Raw genomic sequence first — 18,022 nt, 5'->3', positions numbered from 1 at the left:
AGAAGTGTCAAGAATCTTTTTTTCGGTCTCGACAAAGTGCGTATTTATACTCACACCTTGCAATATCAATGTAATCTCAGCCTTAATTATAATGAACAATATAAGGAAGGAATTAGTCATGATAGTAGCAAATTATGAGTATCAAATCACAGCAAATCAGAGCACAAAATCAATCATCATCAATCATCATCAATAACAAATCAGAGCACAAAAGTAATCCCAATTAATAATATTGATTCTTACCATTTGAAGAGATATTGCTTCTAATCATTATTATATAATTAATTTCTCTATCAGGAAGAAAGGTAGAAAATATTTGAGTTATTGGGCTCATGAAAATTAATAACAAATTGGGCTCTTCCTAATTTTTTTCTTCTTTTTTTCTCTCTCTTTTTTTTTCTTTTTTTTCTAAAATTAAAGTTTGAAAATATTTAAAGAAAATTTTGTTTCGCCTTATTTTCTACCTTTATTTTTATTTTTTGAAAATAAATTTATTCACCTGGACAAAATTGGGTGTTGACAGCTGCCCTTCTTTACTTAGATTTTATTAGATAATATGAAAATTTGACTTTTTCATATTTTATGGTAATAAAAGATAAGTAAAGATAAAAACACTCATTTCGTTCGAGTTTCAAAAGAAGATAAATTTGAAGACAAACTTGACCATACCAAGTAGAGGGTCTCGATTTGAGACACTAATTCTTTTTGTTGTTTTTTTTTTAGACCAATGCCGAGGAGAGGGTCTAGATCGAAAGGATTCGGCAAACATTACCATGTAGAGGGTTCCGATCCAAAATTTTTCTTTTTTTGACATTTTGAGAAAAGATTAGACCAATCCCGAGGAGAGGGTTTATATGTAAAAGATTTAGTGACCATTATCGCGTAGAGGGTCACGATCTGACAAAGAAATCAATGATCATTGCCTCACAGATGGTCTTGATGTAAAGAGATCGATGACCATTGCCTCATAGAGGGCCTTGATGTGACATAAGAAATCAATGACCATTGCCTCGAAGAGGGTCTTGATGTAAGGAGATCGATAACCATTGCCTCGCAGAGGGCCTTGATGTGACATAAGAAATCAATGACCATTGCTTTGCAGAGGGTCTTGATGTAAAGAGATCGATGAGCATTGCCTCGTAAAGGGCCTCGATGTGAAGAGATTGATGACCATTACCTCGCAGAGGGTCTTGATGTAAGGAGATCGATGACCATTGCCTCACAGAGGGCCTCAATGTGACAAAGGAATCAATGACCATTGCCTTGCAGAGGGTCTTGATGTATACAAGGAGAACCTAAATTTTGCTTTTGAATTGACGACAAACACCAAGTGAATGTCTAACGTTTTTGAGACTTAAACAAAAAACTAGCATTGTTGACTTTTTTTGAAATGATTTTCAATGATTTTGTGGAGTGTGATGGATGATTTGATGATGCATGACATGTTATGATTTTCTTTTTCAACCTATATGATGATGCATACATGCATGCGTGGATGCATGGGTGGAATTTGCTTTCTTTCATTTTCCTTTTTTTTAATTTGAGAGCAAAGAAAACTAGGCTTAGAGGCTAGAAAAAAAAACTTTGAGGCCAGAAAAAACTAGATTTAGGGGCTAATGTGGAAACTGGGCTTGAGGTTAGTGTGAAATCTAGGCTTAAAAACTAGTGTGGGAATTGGACTTAGGGGCTAGTGGAAATTGGGCTTGGGGGGCCAGTATGGAAACTGGGCTTGAGGTTAGTGTGAAATCTAGGGTTAGGAACTAGTGTGGGAATTGGACTTAGGGGCCAATGGAAATTAGGCTTAGGGTATATTGGTCATTCATATAAATGAAAAGGACCAAAATTTGAGAAACATCATAGAAACCAAATTGTGTATTTTTTTTAATTTTCTTCCTTCTAAAACGCAAGCATTTAATAACCATTCATATGAGTGAAGAGGGTTTTGATTGGAAAGATGTAAACTAATTTATTCAAAAAGATGAATGACTCATATATGCATTGGCTTGGTATGATGTATGAATTACCTTATGTATGAATTTTCTTTTGCATTTTTTTTAAAAAAACATTCGAATTGTTCCCCATTTCATTGTTATTTTCAATTCATGGAATTATTCTACTTTGATATTTTTTTTTTACTTTTTTTTAAATCATTTCTTTGGTCTAATCAATTTACTAACAAACATTTTTTTAATCATTTCTTTTGAAACACTATTTGAATGACATGCATGAAATTGCCAAGGGCTTGGAAAGGCTTGGATGAGGTGATGAAGATTAACTAGGGAGTTGCCCCAATTTGAATTGGTCTCAGGGCACAAAATATGTTTGGGCTTTCCCTAGTTTTGGATGGTGTGAAGGAAAAGATGGGTACTTCAAGAATTTGCCCTTAGTGTGAGAGCTTGGGATGGTCTTAGGGTGCAAAAGCATGTTAGACTTTTCCCAAATGAGGAGATTAAGAAAATGACGGGGTCTTCACAAGTTGCCCCTAATGTGATCAGAGTCTTTAATGTAAATAAATGCCCTAATTCAGAATCACAAACAAAGGGACGGCCCCAGTTTGGGTTTGGGATTGATAAAGATAGACTATGTTAAGGTTGGTCAAGGTTTAGGCTTAGAGCGGAGGATACTATATGAGCAAAAATGGAATTTCATGAAGAATGAATTGAAAGAGGACAACCCAAATTTAGCTTAATTGTCTTACTTAAGCTTTGAAAATATGTCACCCAAGAATAATCTACCCAAGTGTTTAAAAGCAAATCTCTAAACACACTTTTTCAATCTTTTTTTTTTATCTTTTTTTTAGAACAAACCTGTTAGCAAATCAAAACTTTCCTCTAAATTTAAACCTTCGAAAGATGACAACCAATCTTTGATCTATGTGGACTTTATTAGGCTTGTATTGTGGCCAAGGCTAGTGGTATGGAAGTAAATGATAGTAAAGGCCCAAACAAGTGATGTGAGGATCGTTTCTACAAGGATCTTTGAATAGTGTTTCATTCAAAATTTGTTTAACTTCTTCTTGTTCACCTTTTTTTTCTATATTTTGACCTTTTATTCTCATTCTTCAAAATTTTGTTTTTTTTGCTCTATATAACCATATCATTTCTTTCTTTTTATTTTTTCTTTTTATTTTGATATTTTTGTATTGGTGAACTACCAGTCAGATGAAACAAATGCAAATATTATGTCAACCATCAGTGGAAGGATGATCCTTGTTTTGGGGTAATTTGAAAGAAATTTTTTGGAAGGCTCAAATTGGGTAGCAAAGGATAATTACTTTTATTTTGTTTTTATTTTTTTTATAAAGAAACATGACCACACATCATTTCAAATCATGGTTGTTTTTCTCCAACAAAAACTTTAATTCAAAGGAAAATAATTTAGTTCATGTAACAAGATGTCCATTATTTTGTTCTTTTTTTTCACTTTTTTTTGCCTTATTTTTGCCTAGACTGTCCTTTAAAGTTGTTAGTCTAGCGAACTTTTCTTCTTTTTTTGTTTTTTTTTTTGTTCAGAGAGTTTCTTGAAATCATTTTAAGGTATGTGTCCCCTTTTATGATGATCCTCCATGGAAATGAAAATAAGGTTTATGGTGGAAGAGAGATGGATAGGGAAATAGATTTGAACAATTTCATGCATGCAAGATTAGATGGGTATTTCAAAAGAAATGATAACAAACAAAAATTTATTTCCTTATTAAATCCACTGATTTGACCAAAGAATGTTTTATTATTTTCTCATTTTTTTAATAAGAAAGATTCCAAGAATTTGGTGACAAGCAAAATGGGAAACAATTTGAATTTATTTTAGTGCAATTTTTTTTTTGTTTTTTTTTTAAATTATTCATATGCATGTTGAAACTATGAACATGGTACAATGGATGGCCACATAATGGAATGCAATGCATATTTGTGCCTCGCAGGGAACTTATTCACTTGATATGCAAGATTGTGATGAATTTATTATTATATACAAGGAAAGGTGAGGGTAAAGGACGCAAATAGTCTCCCTTTAGTGCCTTTCTTTATTTAACATGGGTTTGATGCTTAAAGTTCTAAGGGAAAGTATATGTGCTCACAAGGATAGTTCCTTAATACCTAAATATCAAGGTCAGTAGAGCTATGGTCCACTTCATGGCATTTCGCACGACAGTTGGTAAACAACAAGAAGTGGGAGTACCAATGAAGCAAACAAACTCTAGTTGGGGTTCTCACAATGACCACTTGGGAAGTACATCCACTGTGACACTGCTACACAATCCCCTCTAATTCTAAGCAACTCAGACCCGGGTATAGGGCCCCACTCATGTAATAAATAAAATGTGTGTGTGTGAAGGGAGAACACAATGTATACCTAAACCCACACATGGCAATTATTCCAAATACAAAAATAAAGAAGAATATACACATACAATTATTCTAAATATTAAAAAAAATAAAAAAAACACATACCAAAAAAAATGAGAAAGAAAAAATATGAAGAAAAACCACATCAATTTTGCACATCCAAATAAATGGTCTGACTCTCTAGTGTCCCAAATGGAGTCGCCATCTGTCGCAACCGAAATCGCGACGGGACGACGAACCAAAAAAATAAAATTGTAAAAACAAAGTTTGGTGTCGCCACCATAGTTATTATAGGAAACTATGGAAAACCATAAAAAAGAACAAGGTCTGCAAAAAAACCAGATTTTGGGTCCAGGATTCGGTTACGTGTGGGGAAGGTATTAGCACCCCACAATGTCTGTCCTAAGACGATACCTTTACTTAAATGTGCAAAAGTTATATGGTTTTTTCAAAATATTTAATTTTCCACAAAATATTTAATTTTCCCCACTAAATTGTTGTTTCTCAACAATAATGCTTGAACATCAAGAAGTGATCCCAATGAATTAGGAATTTTATCTGAAAAATTATTGCTCAAATCTAAATAAACCAATGAGTTCAATTGTCTCCAATAATTTGGGATATGTTTGGATAATTGATTATATGAAAGATCTAAATGGAATAAAATTTTAATTGAACCACTTCCACATAAAAAGAATATGAGGATTTCTTATTTGATAAATCAAGAAGTCAAGAATTTCATTAAGATAGAGGAATAAGACCTTTAACCTAATTTGATTCGAGAGACATGAAACTAGGAATATTTTTTGTTGGAAAATTTGGAAGTATACCTCATAGATTGTTGTATGAAATATTCATTTTTATCAATTTTTGTACTGATAATTTAGCCTAAAATCATATTGGGACAATATCTAATATTGCAGCATTTGAAATATCAATATCGTCAAATTCATTTTGTGCCTGCAACCATCTGTGAAATGTTGGACCTAACTTACAAGATCTCAATCCTATCTTGAACAAATGAAAAGGTGGGACCCAGTTTTGAGTAAATGTCAAACACAGAGAGTTGTCTCATAAATACAATTCTTGTAAGTTAAACATATGAGCAAAATGGTTGTTAGTAATCACAACTTTTAAAGAATTTGAAAACATGTAAAGTGCCTCCAATTGTAGTGGAAATCAAATATCCATATGAATAACTTCGTTTAACTTGTTTTCAAAAAGATTTAATATTTTTAAAGATGTGAATGTTGAGAAGTCAGTTACTGTGCCATTGATTTTATTGTTGCCTAGACTTAATGTTTTCAATGAATACCTAGCACATCATGATATGTGAGAAATTATCTTTGGAAGCTCATAATTGAAGTTAGATTAAATTATACTTTTAGTCCCCATTTTCGTAGCAAAATTTGAATTTGGTCCCTCAATTAATTTTTATCTCAATCTGGTCCCTATTTTGAGAAATTTGACTCAATCAAGTCCTTTCCATTAGTGGTGAAGTAACGGTGTTAAATGGGTGCCACGTGTCAGCTTCTGGATTTTTTGAATTTTTTTATTTTTTTTTTGAATTTTTATTATTTTTTATTAATTTTTTAAAAATTTTTAAAAAAATTAAATTTTTGCCACGTGTCAAGCTGACATAGTGCCACGTGGCAGTGACAGTGCCACATGTCACTATTTGGGAGGTGTCATTTTCTCATTCTCAATTTGGTCCCTGTATTTTATCTTTTGTCTCAATTTAGTCCCAATTTTTGTAAAAATTATGCAATTTTGTCCCCCTCCAAATTGAAACAAAAATTATAAAATGTTATACAAATATTTTTATTAAATTTGATTTTTTTATTCAAATTGATATTTTTATTATATATTTTCAATAAAACCAAGTTTCTTTAAATTTGTTTCACATTAAATTTTACTTAAAATTGTTTTCAAATTTTAAATTTATTTGTTTTTTATTGTTACATAAACTAGTTAATTTTTCTTAAATTATATAATTGTTATTTTTATACTAACTAAAATATTTGTATAGAAATTATTGAATTTTACACATTTTAAAAATATGCAATTATTTAAAATATAAATTCAAATAAAAAATAATATTAAAGTATAATGTAATAAAATATAAATATAATTTAGGAATTTTTTTATTAACATTATTTTCTATTAACAACTTTAAAACAATTTTAAATAAAGTTTAACGTAAAATATAAATTAAAATAAACTTAATCTTGTTAAAAATATTTACTTGAAATATCAATTTTGATAGAAATATTTGTGCATATTTATATAGAAATTAAATTTGGTTTCAATTTGGAGAGAGACAAAATTGCACAACTTTTACAAAAATTGGGACTAAATTGAGACAAAAAATAAAATACAGGGACCAAATTGAGGATGAGAAAATGACAACTCCCAAATAGTGACACGTGGCACTGTCACTGGCACGTGGCACAATGTCTGCTTGACACGTGGCAAAATTTTAATTTTTTAAAAAAATTTAAAAAAATTCAAAAAATAAAAAAAAATAAAAAAAAAATAAAAAAAAATAAAAAAAATTCAAAAAATCCAGAAGCTGACACGTGGCACCCCATTTAACACCGTTACTCCACCACTAACGGAAAGGACTTGATTGGGTCAAATTTCCCAAAATAGGGACCAGATTGAGATAAAAAATAATTGAGGGACCAAATTCAAATTTTGCTACGAAAATGGGGACTAAAAGTATAATTTAACCTTGAAGTTATTATAAGACATGTCAAATAACAGCAAAGATCATGCATTCCCAAATGCTTTTAGAATTCTACATTCTATTGTGTTTAAATGGATTGACAAATATTTCAACTTATATGGCAATTTGTTATCTTCTGGTATCTTGCCACTTAATTCATTTGTTGAAAGATTCAACACTTTCAAGGTTGCAAAAATTGAGAAATCTAGTAATGTATCTTTGATTTTATTTGCATGCAAGATCAATTCTTGTAACGAGTTTCTAGAACATCTAGTCAAGTTTCAAACTATAATTGGAAACTCTTCACTTAAGTTATTATCAAACATATCTAAGGATCTCAAAGAGCATGTGTTTCCATAAGAATTTGGAATTCCACCATCTAAGAAATTTGAGCTAATTGACAAATCCTTCATAGTAGATGGTAACTTGACACCTTTAGGTATCGTTCCACTTAACAGGTTTCTTCCAAGAAACAATGTTTTAAAAGAATAGAATGTTGAAACGGCGGGAAAAATGCCAATGATATAATTATTTATCATATTCAAATCTTGCAATTAGTCTAAGGAAATCACTAGACAAACTACCGAGAATGTGATGAATCCACCCTAAGGCTTATAGATTGGGCCAACACCTAGGCCCAATTCTCATGGCTCATATGCACCTAAAGGCCCAAGCACAATCAAAGGCCCAATAATAAGAAGCATGTTAAGAAAGATTCAAATGGGATTCTCTCAAGATGGCCAAAATCCTCATGGGTTTCAAATGTCCTTCTCATGGACCAAAGAGGATATTAAAATATGAAAGGCTTCATGTCAAAGCATTAGTGTAAACTTTAAAATTGGGCCAATTATTTAGGCCTTGCTTTCATAAATAGTAGGCTAAATAAACTTGTTCATTGGATTATAATTGGGCTAATCCAAGCCCAATAGGAAGCCTTGGCCAAGACGCTCACCTTGTCACACGAAGGAAGCAAATCCAAGCTTGCAAAGGAGAGCCATGCCACTTGTCCCACAATCGTGCCTTCATGAGCATCCAATGGTCGAGAGAGAGACTTCTTCTCCAAGCTTGCATTTCATTTAAAGAAAAGTTTCATGTACATGTGAATTAATGACATTCTATTCTATAAAAGAGAGTCCTATGGCACTTTTTAAGGTTTACTCTTGAAATTTCTAATAGAATGATTTTGTTAAGATCATTCCACTCTTATATTATTTTGAGAGCACCTAACCTAGAGGTTCATAACATTTCCTCTAGCCACCTTCCATTAGCCTAGCTTCTAGTCTAGTGCACCTTTCACCACTCCAAATACCCTTGTTACAAGAGCCTTAAACACTTGTTTCTATTCCACTTATGATGCCTATGGAGTTTCTACCATCCACCAAACGTTGGAGCTCCATAAAAATGGAGGGAAGGTCTTTACTAAAAAATGTTTCAGCCATGTTCAAAGACATATATGTGAAAGATTTCAAATATCTTCCTTTGTTATAGGAGAAGTTAATATGCCTAAGTGAATTCATGACCATACCAAAATGACTTGGTGTGGAACCTTTCAAGAGGTTACCTTGAAGGTTAAGTTCAACAAGGTTGGGAGTGATGTTTGAGACCCACCAGAATACCATTGAAGATGTGAAGGTGTTCCAAGTAAGATCAAGGACTGGGACGAAAGTAGAAGAATTGAACTTAGAAGGTCAACCATAAACAATATCAATTTGAAACAAACACACCTAAGAATATAATATCATATTTATACACTTATGTGTGTGTGTGTGTGGTTTCACCATTAACAACCTATAATACCACATACACCACAAATATCATGAGTTCGAAACGAACTGGATTCTTGATTAACATTTGTTAGAAAAATGGCATGATGAATGGGGGTTGAATTGATGCTTTAAAAAAATTTGTCTTGATGTCTATACTAGAAAAAGTATCCTTTTTCTTTTGTTTTATTAATTAAGTGTGTTACCGAAAGCGGAAAAAAAAAAGGTAAAGGAAAGAAGAAATTCACACAGGAAAAAAGGTAAAGGTATAGCCAACCTTACTTAAAAAAAATTCTAATGATTGATAAAAACCTCTCTTGAACCCTTTCAAGATATGACAACACCTCTCTTAATCACACAAAGGATGAAACACCTCTTTTGTACAGAACAAAGGATGAAAATTACAAATACAAAAAATTGGAACATTGTCACCTGGAAAGTAAGAGTATAAAGAAAAAATACTCAACAGTCAGCTCCTTTCACAAGTCAATTCTCTCTACCAACTTGAATAAATGAGGAAAAAAATTAATCAATATTTATGTGCTTCAACTAAGTAATAGTGTGTTGTGTTTTTTCTCGTTCTCAAATTGGGTTATTTAAAGAGTTTAACTTGATTTTTCTTAAAAAAATTATTCAATTAATTCAAAGATTAAATCAAATAAATTCAAAATTCAATTTTTATTCTCTGTAGAAAAGATGATTTTTAGGAGAAGACATAGTCATAGAATACTTGATTTACAAAATGTTTCAATTCAAAAGATTTTTCTTTTTTTGGATGTTATTCCTACTATCAGAAGATGGAGTTGAAGAGTAAAATGGAACTTTAATAGTTAGTTTTCGATTTTTGTTTTCTTCTTTGATTGTTTGTTTGAATGTTTGTTGTTTATATTTATTTGTGTTTCAAATGAATGTTAACTTCATTGTTTTTTTTTTGTATATCTGAACGGATTTTTCATTCCTATCCATCAAGTGATTAGTATCATCTTCTTGAGCTTCTTTATTGCTCTATATTATTACTCCATATTAACTCCTATCTCTGTAAATATATTTCGCAAATACAGGATCAGACTGATTTTGTCTTTGGAATCTTACATGGTGAAATTGCTACAAAGAAAATGGCTATTTGTTTTTTAAATTTTATCACACACCTAAAATGGTAAGATATGTATGTTTGGTCCAAATACTCCTATAACTCTCTCTTACACCCAAAATTATTTTACTTTTAATTTTTTTTGTTTTTCTGTACTAATCTAGCAAAAGCCTGACATAAATCAAAATTGCTCATTTAAAACACTTTTGAATTCAAAATTTGAATTTCAATTATTGCATCCACATCTATGGCACTTTTGTAGCTCATTTATATGCACACCTCTAGACTTTGTTCAGATTTATGCTTTTATAACAACAACTTGCCAAACATGGAAATTAGAGAAGCTAATGAGGTTGAAGTTGGAGAGAAGAGTTAAAGATTAAAGCAGTTGAACATGTAGTTTAGTTTTGAATCCTTCACAACAGGCAAAAGCCAAGTCATCGGTTTGTTGTTGGATTTCTTAATGATATTTGATTTTTAACAGATAAGTTTTAACTACTTATATTCATTTTTGTATTTGCAATTATTATCAAACAAGTGTTAGAAAGTGAAGTGTAATAGGTATAATATGAAAGTTTTGGGAGAACCGATTTCAATATTCAATAGATTGTTTATTTTTTTAATATTTTGTTTTATTTATGTTAATGTTATTTTTCTTTTCAGGGACATATTTTAATAATTTGAGGATAAGAAAGGCTTTTAGCATGAAATGGTGTTGGATATGTAATGTTGATTGTGAAACGGTAGAAGATATGGATTTGCATTCACACATAAAGGAGCACAACAAGATGACTATGAATATGGTTAAGACAATCAATTTTTCTTTGAGTAATGCTCTGAATTTTGATCCATTTAATATACATATTTTCTTTATTGGGAATTGATTTTTGTTATCAATTTTTTATTTGTTATGCTTTCTTATGTAAATGTAAATGTATCTGTTAATTCTACTGAAGTTTTTGTTCTACAGTGATGGCATGATTGACTTCAGAGACATCATGATTCCAAGACAAATGAATTGTAAACTTTTGCACTTCATATTTTTCATTACGTGTGATGCTTGACTTATTTATTCTTGAAATTTTCTGTTGTAATTTTATTATTTTGAAAATTAATTACAGGCTTTTGGTTCATGCATAAGAGTTTTTCACCTTATGTGATGAAGTCTACAAAGTCTATAATAATTTTTTATTCAATGGGTTTGGAAGAAAATATTTTTAGAGGCATAAATGTTTGTGGTATGGCAAATGATTTTTTAGTTTGTTTCCAATGTTCGAGATATATTAGGAGTACCCAAATCTGGAAGTCACTTTTTGAGGTTTTTGATTGGACCTTTTACAAAATGCAAAAAAAAATTAAGTTTGTTTAAAAAACAAAACGTGTATGTTACTGAGTGTGGTGGTGTTAATTACTCGAAAATTTTAAAGAAGTGGAATATGTAATTCATTAAACAATTACACAAAATTTTAAATTATCATTTATTTGATTGATTTTATTTACTGAAATTTTTCTTTGAAGTTTAAAAGTTTTTAAGATTTATTTTAATGGAAGTCTTGGTGCAACGGTTTGTATTCTCACCGTTACCTTGGAGTTGTAGGATTTAGGTGTGGAATTGACATTTTCAAAACAAGGATATACTATTCGACTCATGTACTAGGAGTTTATAACATCAAGTAATTTACCAATATAACAGTGACCAATTTTTTTGACATCATATGCTTCAAATTATTTTTTTCTGAATTTATACATTAGTTCCCATTTCAAACTATTTTGTAGAAGATCTGCATACATGTAACAACTATATGATATCGATCTATTTTATTGCTTAGAAACTAAAATCTTCTTTGACGAGGGGCATCATATTTCAAAAAACAAAACAAAATATTTCAATGATATTAGTTAAATTGCCTCTAATAAAGTTAAATTGAAAGGAAATGTACCTACAATCCTTTTAAGAAACATTCATCAAACAAAATTATATTTCTAATGAAAACAGTTGCAGCAGTAAGTGATTTGGGGAAGAAATGTTACTTTGGTTACTACAAAAACATTGGTTACAAAATATGTATATTACACATCTATAATAATTTGTTCAATTATATTGTAGGTTAATTTTTTTTAGTTAAAAAATAATTAAAATTATACTTTAATTATTTCGTCATGAATGTTTTATAACATAATTTTTTATGATAGTAAGTCAAAAATTTACTTCTATAATTAATATATTTTAAGAGATACTCTTAAACATCTTTATTGTATTTAAAATGTTATTATGAATGAGCATTAATACTTAATTAAACATGTTAAGAACAATTTCTTGATATATATTCCTGATTTGGAATGTTTTATTATAAGTGAATATGTTATTTTAAAATTATTATCTACATCGTTAAATTCATTCATTATAAAATTACTTATTTTTTAATATTTAAGTTAAATTAGAGGATTTTTTAGTATAAAGATAATAATAATGAAAATATTTATATTTATAATAAAAAAAAGGAATACATCAAAGAAAATTTAAAAAGAAAATATCTCCATATGGAATACTATGTAGATAGGGAGATATTTATATCTATTTCTGTTTAATAATAAGTATGGAAATACAAAAAAAATTAAAATAAAATAAAAGAGGAAAAATAAATTAAAAGAAGCAAATTTTTTATCAATCTTCATGAATATTAATATATAGTGTATGAAAATAATAAATGTAATAAAATATAGAAATATGAAAAGAATTAAAATAAAATAAAAGAGAGAAAAAATCAAAAGAAACACTTTTATCCGTCTTCACAATAACATTAATATAAATTTTTTTATACAAGAAATATAAATAGTAACATTATAATTAATAAATACGAAAAGTAATAAATACTAATGTTATAATTAATAAATATTAAACGTTATAATGTTTTGGTTCTATATAAAATTAGGGTTGCAGAGCTGGGAAATTATAATTGTATTAATTTTTAATTGAAAATTTTTGTGATGTATTGCAATTGGATTTTAATTATATTACTTTTTTATTGAGAAATAAATTTTAGTTATATTAATATTTAATTTAATTAGGTGAAAGCACTAGTGAAAAAAGAGGAATCTATGACGACTTATTATGATATGTATAAGCAACCTATCATAATAAGTTGACCAGTGACATTTTTGTAATAAAAGTGACAGTTATTATGACTGGTAAAAAGGAATCTACCATAATAAGTGAGAAGGGAAAATTTATTATGACAGGTGTAGAGGACCTATCATAGTATATGAGCACGGTGGAAAAATTGAAATTATATTAAAAATATATTATGACAGATTTATTGAAACCTGTCATAATATCTTCAAAACCCTAAATTTTTTCCTTCCCTATTTTCTTTTTCTCTCTCTCTCTCGTCTCCATTTTCTCCAACATTTAGAAGCATAGTTTCTTTCTCGAAATAGTCATTCGCGCACCGTTCTCACACCATTCGCTCACCTTCCGCTCATCATTCGCTCACCTTCCGCGCGGCGTTCGCACTATTCACATGCCGTCTGCACTGCCCGCGCGCCGTCCGCGAGCTGTCTGCTCGTCCTCCGTGCACCATTCGCGAGCTGTCCGCGCGTCCTCTACGCACCGTCGGTTGTGAGTCTGCTTTGCAGCGCCTAAGGGGAAAACATGCTGATGTTTATCAAGAGGCCACTGAAATCAGAGTATACAATAAGTTCTTGGTTTGGTTTGGAATTTTTTGGTCTAGTGATATGAAAGTTATTTGCAGGTAAATTGAATGGAAAGGAAAATGGTAAAATAGAAAAATCATTAAAAAAAATCTGACTTACTATGACGTAACTGCCTATCATAGTAAGTCTGACTTACTATGACATGTTTCTGCAGTGTCATAAAAAGCGCGCATTTTCTATGACTCTTGAAACTATGACACCAGAATACCTGTCATAGTAAGCTCGTTTTACCTCCAGATTTTCAAAGCAAACACCATCGCTGCCAGCTCTAGATCCTAGGGTAGTTCTTCTCATGAAGCTTAAGTTGCCTTGAAGCATAGGCCACCACCTTCCTTTCTTGCATCAACACACAACCCAAGCCTTGGCGAGAAGCATCACAGTAAACCTCAAAGGATTTACTAACATCGGGGATGATCAAAATTGGGACACTAGTCAACCTCCGCTTAAGGTCTCGAAAACTTTCCACATAGTTGTTAGTCCAAGCGAAAGGTTGATCCTTCCTGGTAAGCTGGGTCAGAGGCGCCACTATTTTAGAGAATCCCTTTATGAATCTCCTATAGTATCTAGCCAAACCCATGAAGCTTCTGACTTCCGTCACTAACTTAGGACACTCCCACTCTATCACCGCTTCCACCTTAGCTGGATACACTACTATGCCCTGAGCCGATATTGCACACCCTAGAAACTGTACTTCCTTTATCTAGAAATTACATTTAGATAGCTTGGCATACAACTATTTCTCCCTTAGAATCTCAAGCACTATCCTCAGGTGCTCTATGTGCTCCTCATGAGTCTTGGAATAGATGAGTATGTCATCTATGAAGAACACGACAAACTTATCTAAAAATCGCCTAAAGATCATGTTCATGTAGTCCACGAACAAGGCTGAAGCGTTGGTGATGAGGGCGTATATTTGCCCTCATTTAATATTTAATTCTGGGTATTTTAATTGAATTTGTATGCTTAAAGATTGATTTAATTGGGATTTCCTATAATTAGGTTTATTGAGCATCAAATACAAAAACAAGTTAAAAATAGCTTTTTAGTTGCATAAATGTTCTTTGGATATTTTGAGGTGTGTTAGTACAACCACAGCTAAGTTGAGCTCATGGAGGTGTGGAAAAAAATTGCTTAAAGCTTCATGACACCTTAAAGATAAATCCAAGAATAGGAAATTATCAAAATCACAAAAATCCAAGCCAAGCATTCCATGAAGATGGCAAGAAAAGCTTGAAAAAGTGAAGAAGTTTGGCTAAGCCAAGAAGATAGCAACAAAAAATTGGACCTTGCGGTTTTCTTTATCTTTATGATAGAAGATAATTTGGGAAAAATATATCTTAGATATTTTATTTGATATTTTTAAATAATTATCTTATTTAATGATATCATAAAATATTAAAAGATAATAACTACCAAATATTTTTAGATATAACAACATCTTCTTGAATATTTTTAGTTCCATAACAAACAAATATATCTTGAAGATATTGAATTATTTAGAAGATAATTTAAAGAGATTGCAAAGGGTTGATTTGAAAAATTAGTACAAATACTAATTGGTGATAATTTATCATATATCTTTAATTAATTAATTAATTTAATTATATCAGATATTGATATTATCAACAAATTATATTTGTCAAATAGTCTATATCTCGCCAAATATTTTTAAATATTTATCTTTATCTTTATTTTAAAAGATATTTGAGAGATTTTAGCAACAAAAAAGCCCAGTCCAATTCCTATATAAAGACACCAAGGGAGAAGTAGAAAGAACAAGCTCGGGACTTCGGAGTTTAGGAACCATTTAAGGGGGCCTAATTTCGTTTCCTTTCTCCCTCCACTATTCTTTCTATTTTTATTTTACTTTTGCATTCTACGGATTGGTAAACTTATTGGGTTGATTCCATTGTAATTTCATTATGGATTCTGAAGTTAGAATGAAATAATTTCTTTGTTCCTTTTATTATTGTTGAGGTTTTAATTCATCTATGTCTTTTATCTTTGAATCACGTAAGAATTAATGATTTTAAATCTATATGCATGTTGATCATATGAGTCAAGGGTTTTTTTAAATTTAATTGAGACTTTACTTTGATTTTATTTAGAAACTTTCATGTGATTGAATGAGTTTTTACCAATAATTGAGACTTTGCTTTGATTAAAGGTATTTACTTTACCTAAAATTAATTGAGACTTTACTTTGATTAATTAAGCTTTTTATTTGATGAGGAGATAAAAGAATAGACATGATTAGGCATAGTAAAATTTGATTGAGACTGTACTTTGGTTGAATTTACTGTGGATAATCTAATAGTTCTCACTTTTAATTGAGATTGTACTTTGGTTAAAAGTGAGAACGCCAAAAAATTAATTGGGACTTTACATTGATTAATTTGTAAATCTACAACAATAATTAACTGAGCAATAATCTTTAGATAACCGATGATGGATCTATTTTAAAAAAGTAGTGGAATCAATCTATTTTTCTTTATCATTGTTTTTTTTATCTTTTTATTTTTTTATCTTTTTCAAATTTTATTTCTTTATTCCTTGTTTCATTTGATTAACTCTTTTGCATAGTTTTTATAAGAACTAATTTGTTAAAAATTAATTTCGTGTTCGTTGGGAGACAACTTAGGGTTACTTTACCCTTTCTATTTTGTTGACTACTTTCTTAGCAATACTGACGTTGCTATAGTTTGGTAGTATTAATTTGATCGTATCAACGACAGCGTTATCAGTTGGTCACACCAAAAGGCATAACCACATACTCATAATGCCCGTATCTGGATCTAAAAACAGTCTTTTGGACATCCTCCACCTTTACCAAGATCTGGTGATATCCCGACCGCAGATCGATCTTGGAGAACATCTACGGCCCGTGCAATTGATCCATCAGATCCTCTATTCTCGGGAGGGGGTACTTATTCTTAATGGTCAGCTTGTTCAACTAACGGCAGTCTATACACAGTCTTGAACCACCATCCTTCTTCTTGACCAACAACACTGAAGCTCCCCACGACGAAGTACTAGGCCGTATAAACTGTTTCTCAAGCAACTCCTCTATTTGTTTCTTCAACTCGACCGGCTTTGTCGGAGCCATACGATAAGGGGCTATTGATACTGGACCCGCTCCTAGTACCAGATCAATGTAGAACTCTACCTCTCTCCTTGGAGGCAACCCTGGTACCTCTTTTGGGAATACATCCTCAAACTTCCGCACCACGGGGATCATTGTTATCTTCTCCTCTTTCTCAACTTCCAACTAAGCAATGATCATGAAGCACTGCGCACCATCCTTGATCTCCTTCAAAACACCCTGAAATAATAAACATGCATTCTATAGTGCATAACCATTTACATGTCATATCATCATAACATGTGTCAACATATCATCATAACATGAGTCAACATAATCATGCAACATGCTTCTTCAATCAAATGGTTTTCCAAAAGAAATTAATATTACAAAAGTTACCCGTGACATTTTTCAAATTGATGGTCCTCTTCATTCATATGAATGACCTATATACTTTTAAAACCTAGTTTTGTCTATCCCAAACACAGCTTTTTCTAGCCCAAGCCTAGTTTTGTCTGGCCTAAGCCTAGTTTTGGTTGGCCCACCAAGCCCAGTTTCTACATTGGCCACCAAGCCCAATTTCTACATTGGCCACCAAGCCTAGTTTCCACACTGGCCACCAAGCCCAGTTTCCACACTGGCCACCAAGCCTAGTTCTCACACTGGCCCACAAGCCTAGTTTTGACACTGGCCACCAAGCTCAGTTCTTACACTAGCCCACAAGCCCAGTTTCATAGTGGCCCACTTAGTCCGATTTCATATTGTTCAAAAGCTCAGTTTATGTAGCTTAAAAATAACAAAAGAATGATAAAAAGACCAAAAAAAGACATATATATAGGATCACTAATGTTGGGGATGGATTTGATCGCGGTTATTTTGACCTTTTGGCTTTGGTTTTACACCCAAGGCATATAGTATGCCACATTATCATCTTCAACCTTCTCCCAAATCAGAGTGCCCAACCCTTCCTCTCTGAAGTTAGAGTTTCCTCTCACCGACACCGACGCCGCAAACCACGCCGACAGTCTCAGCACCATCCTCGTCGCTTCAATTCAAGACGCCAAGGACCACATCGCGTAGATAAAGTACGTCTTCTGCTCCCAACTCTATCCTCAATTTAAATCTGACGCGGCATAGAAATGGCGTCGCATCGACCAACTCTAACTTGAGGTCGACGAGAACATGGCACTACACAAGAACCTCATGGTGTTGGTGCAGTCCAAAGTGTCCGCTCTGAAAGACGTCGAAGAGAAGCAAAACACTGCGTTTTTTAAATTGGAGGACTGCGAGAGCGAGAAGGTG

At 31.7% G+C, this 18,022-nt stretch overlaps 1 protein-coding gene across 1 annotated transcript; it reads right to left on the bottom strand.

Annotated features, from left to right (window-relative positions):
- Positions 1 to 13,906: 13,906 nt before the first annotated feature.
- LOC114188262 (uncharacterized mitochondrial protein AtMg00860-like) lies at positions 13,907 to 16,513 on the bottom strand. The gene is made up of 2 exons (XM_028076846.1): positions 16,406 to 16,513; positions 13,907 to 14,338 (listed from the first exon to the last, which is right to left on the bottom strand). The coding sequence occupies exons 1-2, from the start codon at positions 16,511 to 16,513 to the stop codon at positions 13,907 to 13,909; spliced, it is 540 nt and encodes a 179-aa protein (XP_027932647.1).
- Between the last annotated feature and the right edge of the window lie 1,509 nt (positions 16,514 to 18,022).

Source organism: Vigna unguiculata, chromosome 1 (assembly GCF_004118075.2).
Source record: "Vigna unguiculata cultivar IT97K-499-35 chromosome 1, ASM411807v1, whole genome shotgun sequence".
NCBI lineage: Eukaryota > Viridiplantae > Streptophyta > Magnoliopsida > Fabales > Fabaceae > Vigna > Vigna unguiculata.
This window is presented reverse-complemented; position numbering and strand designations above follow the sequence as displayed.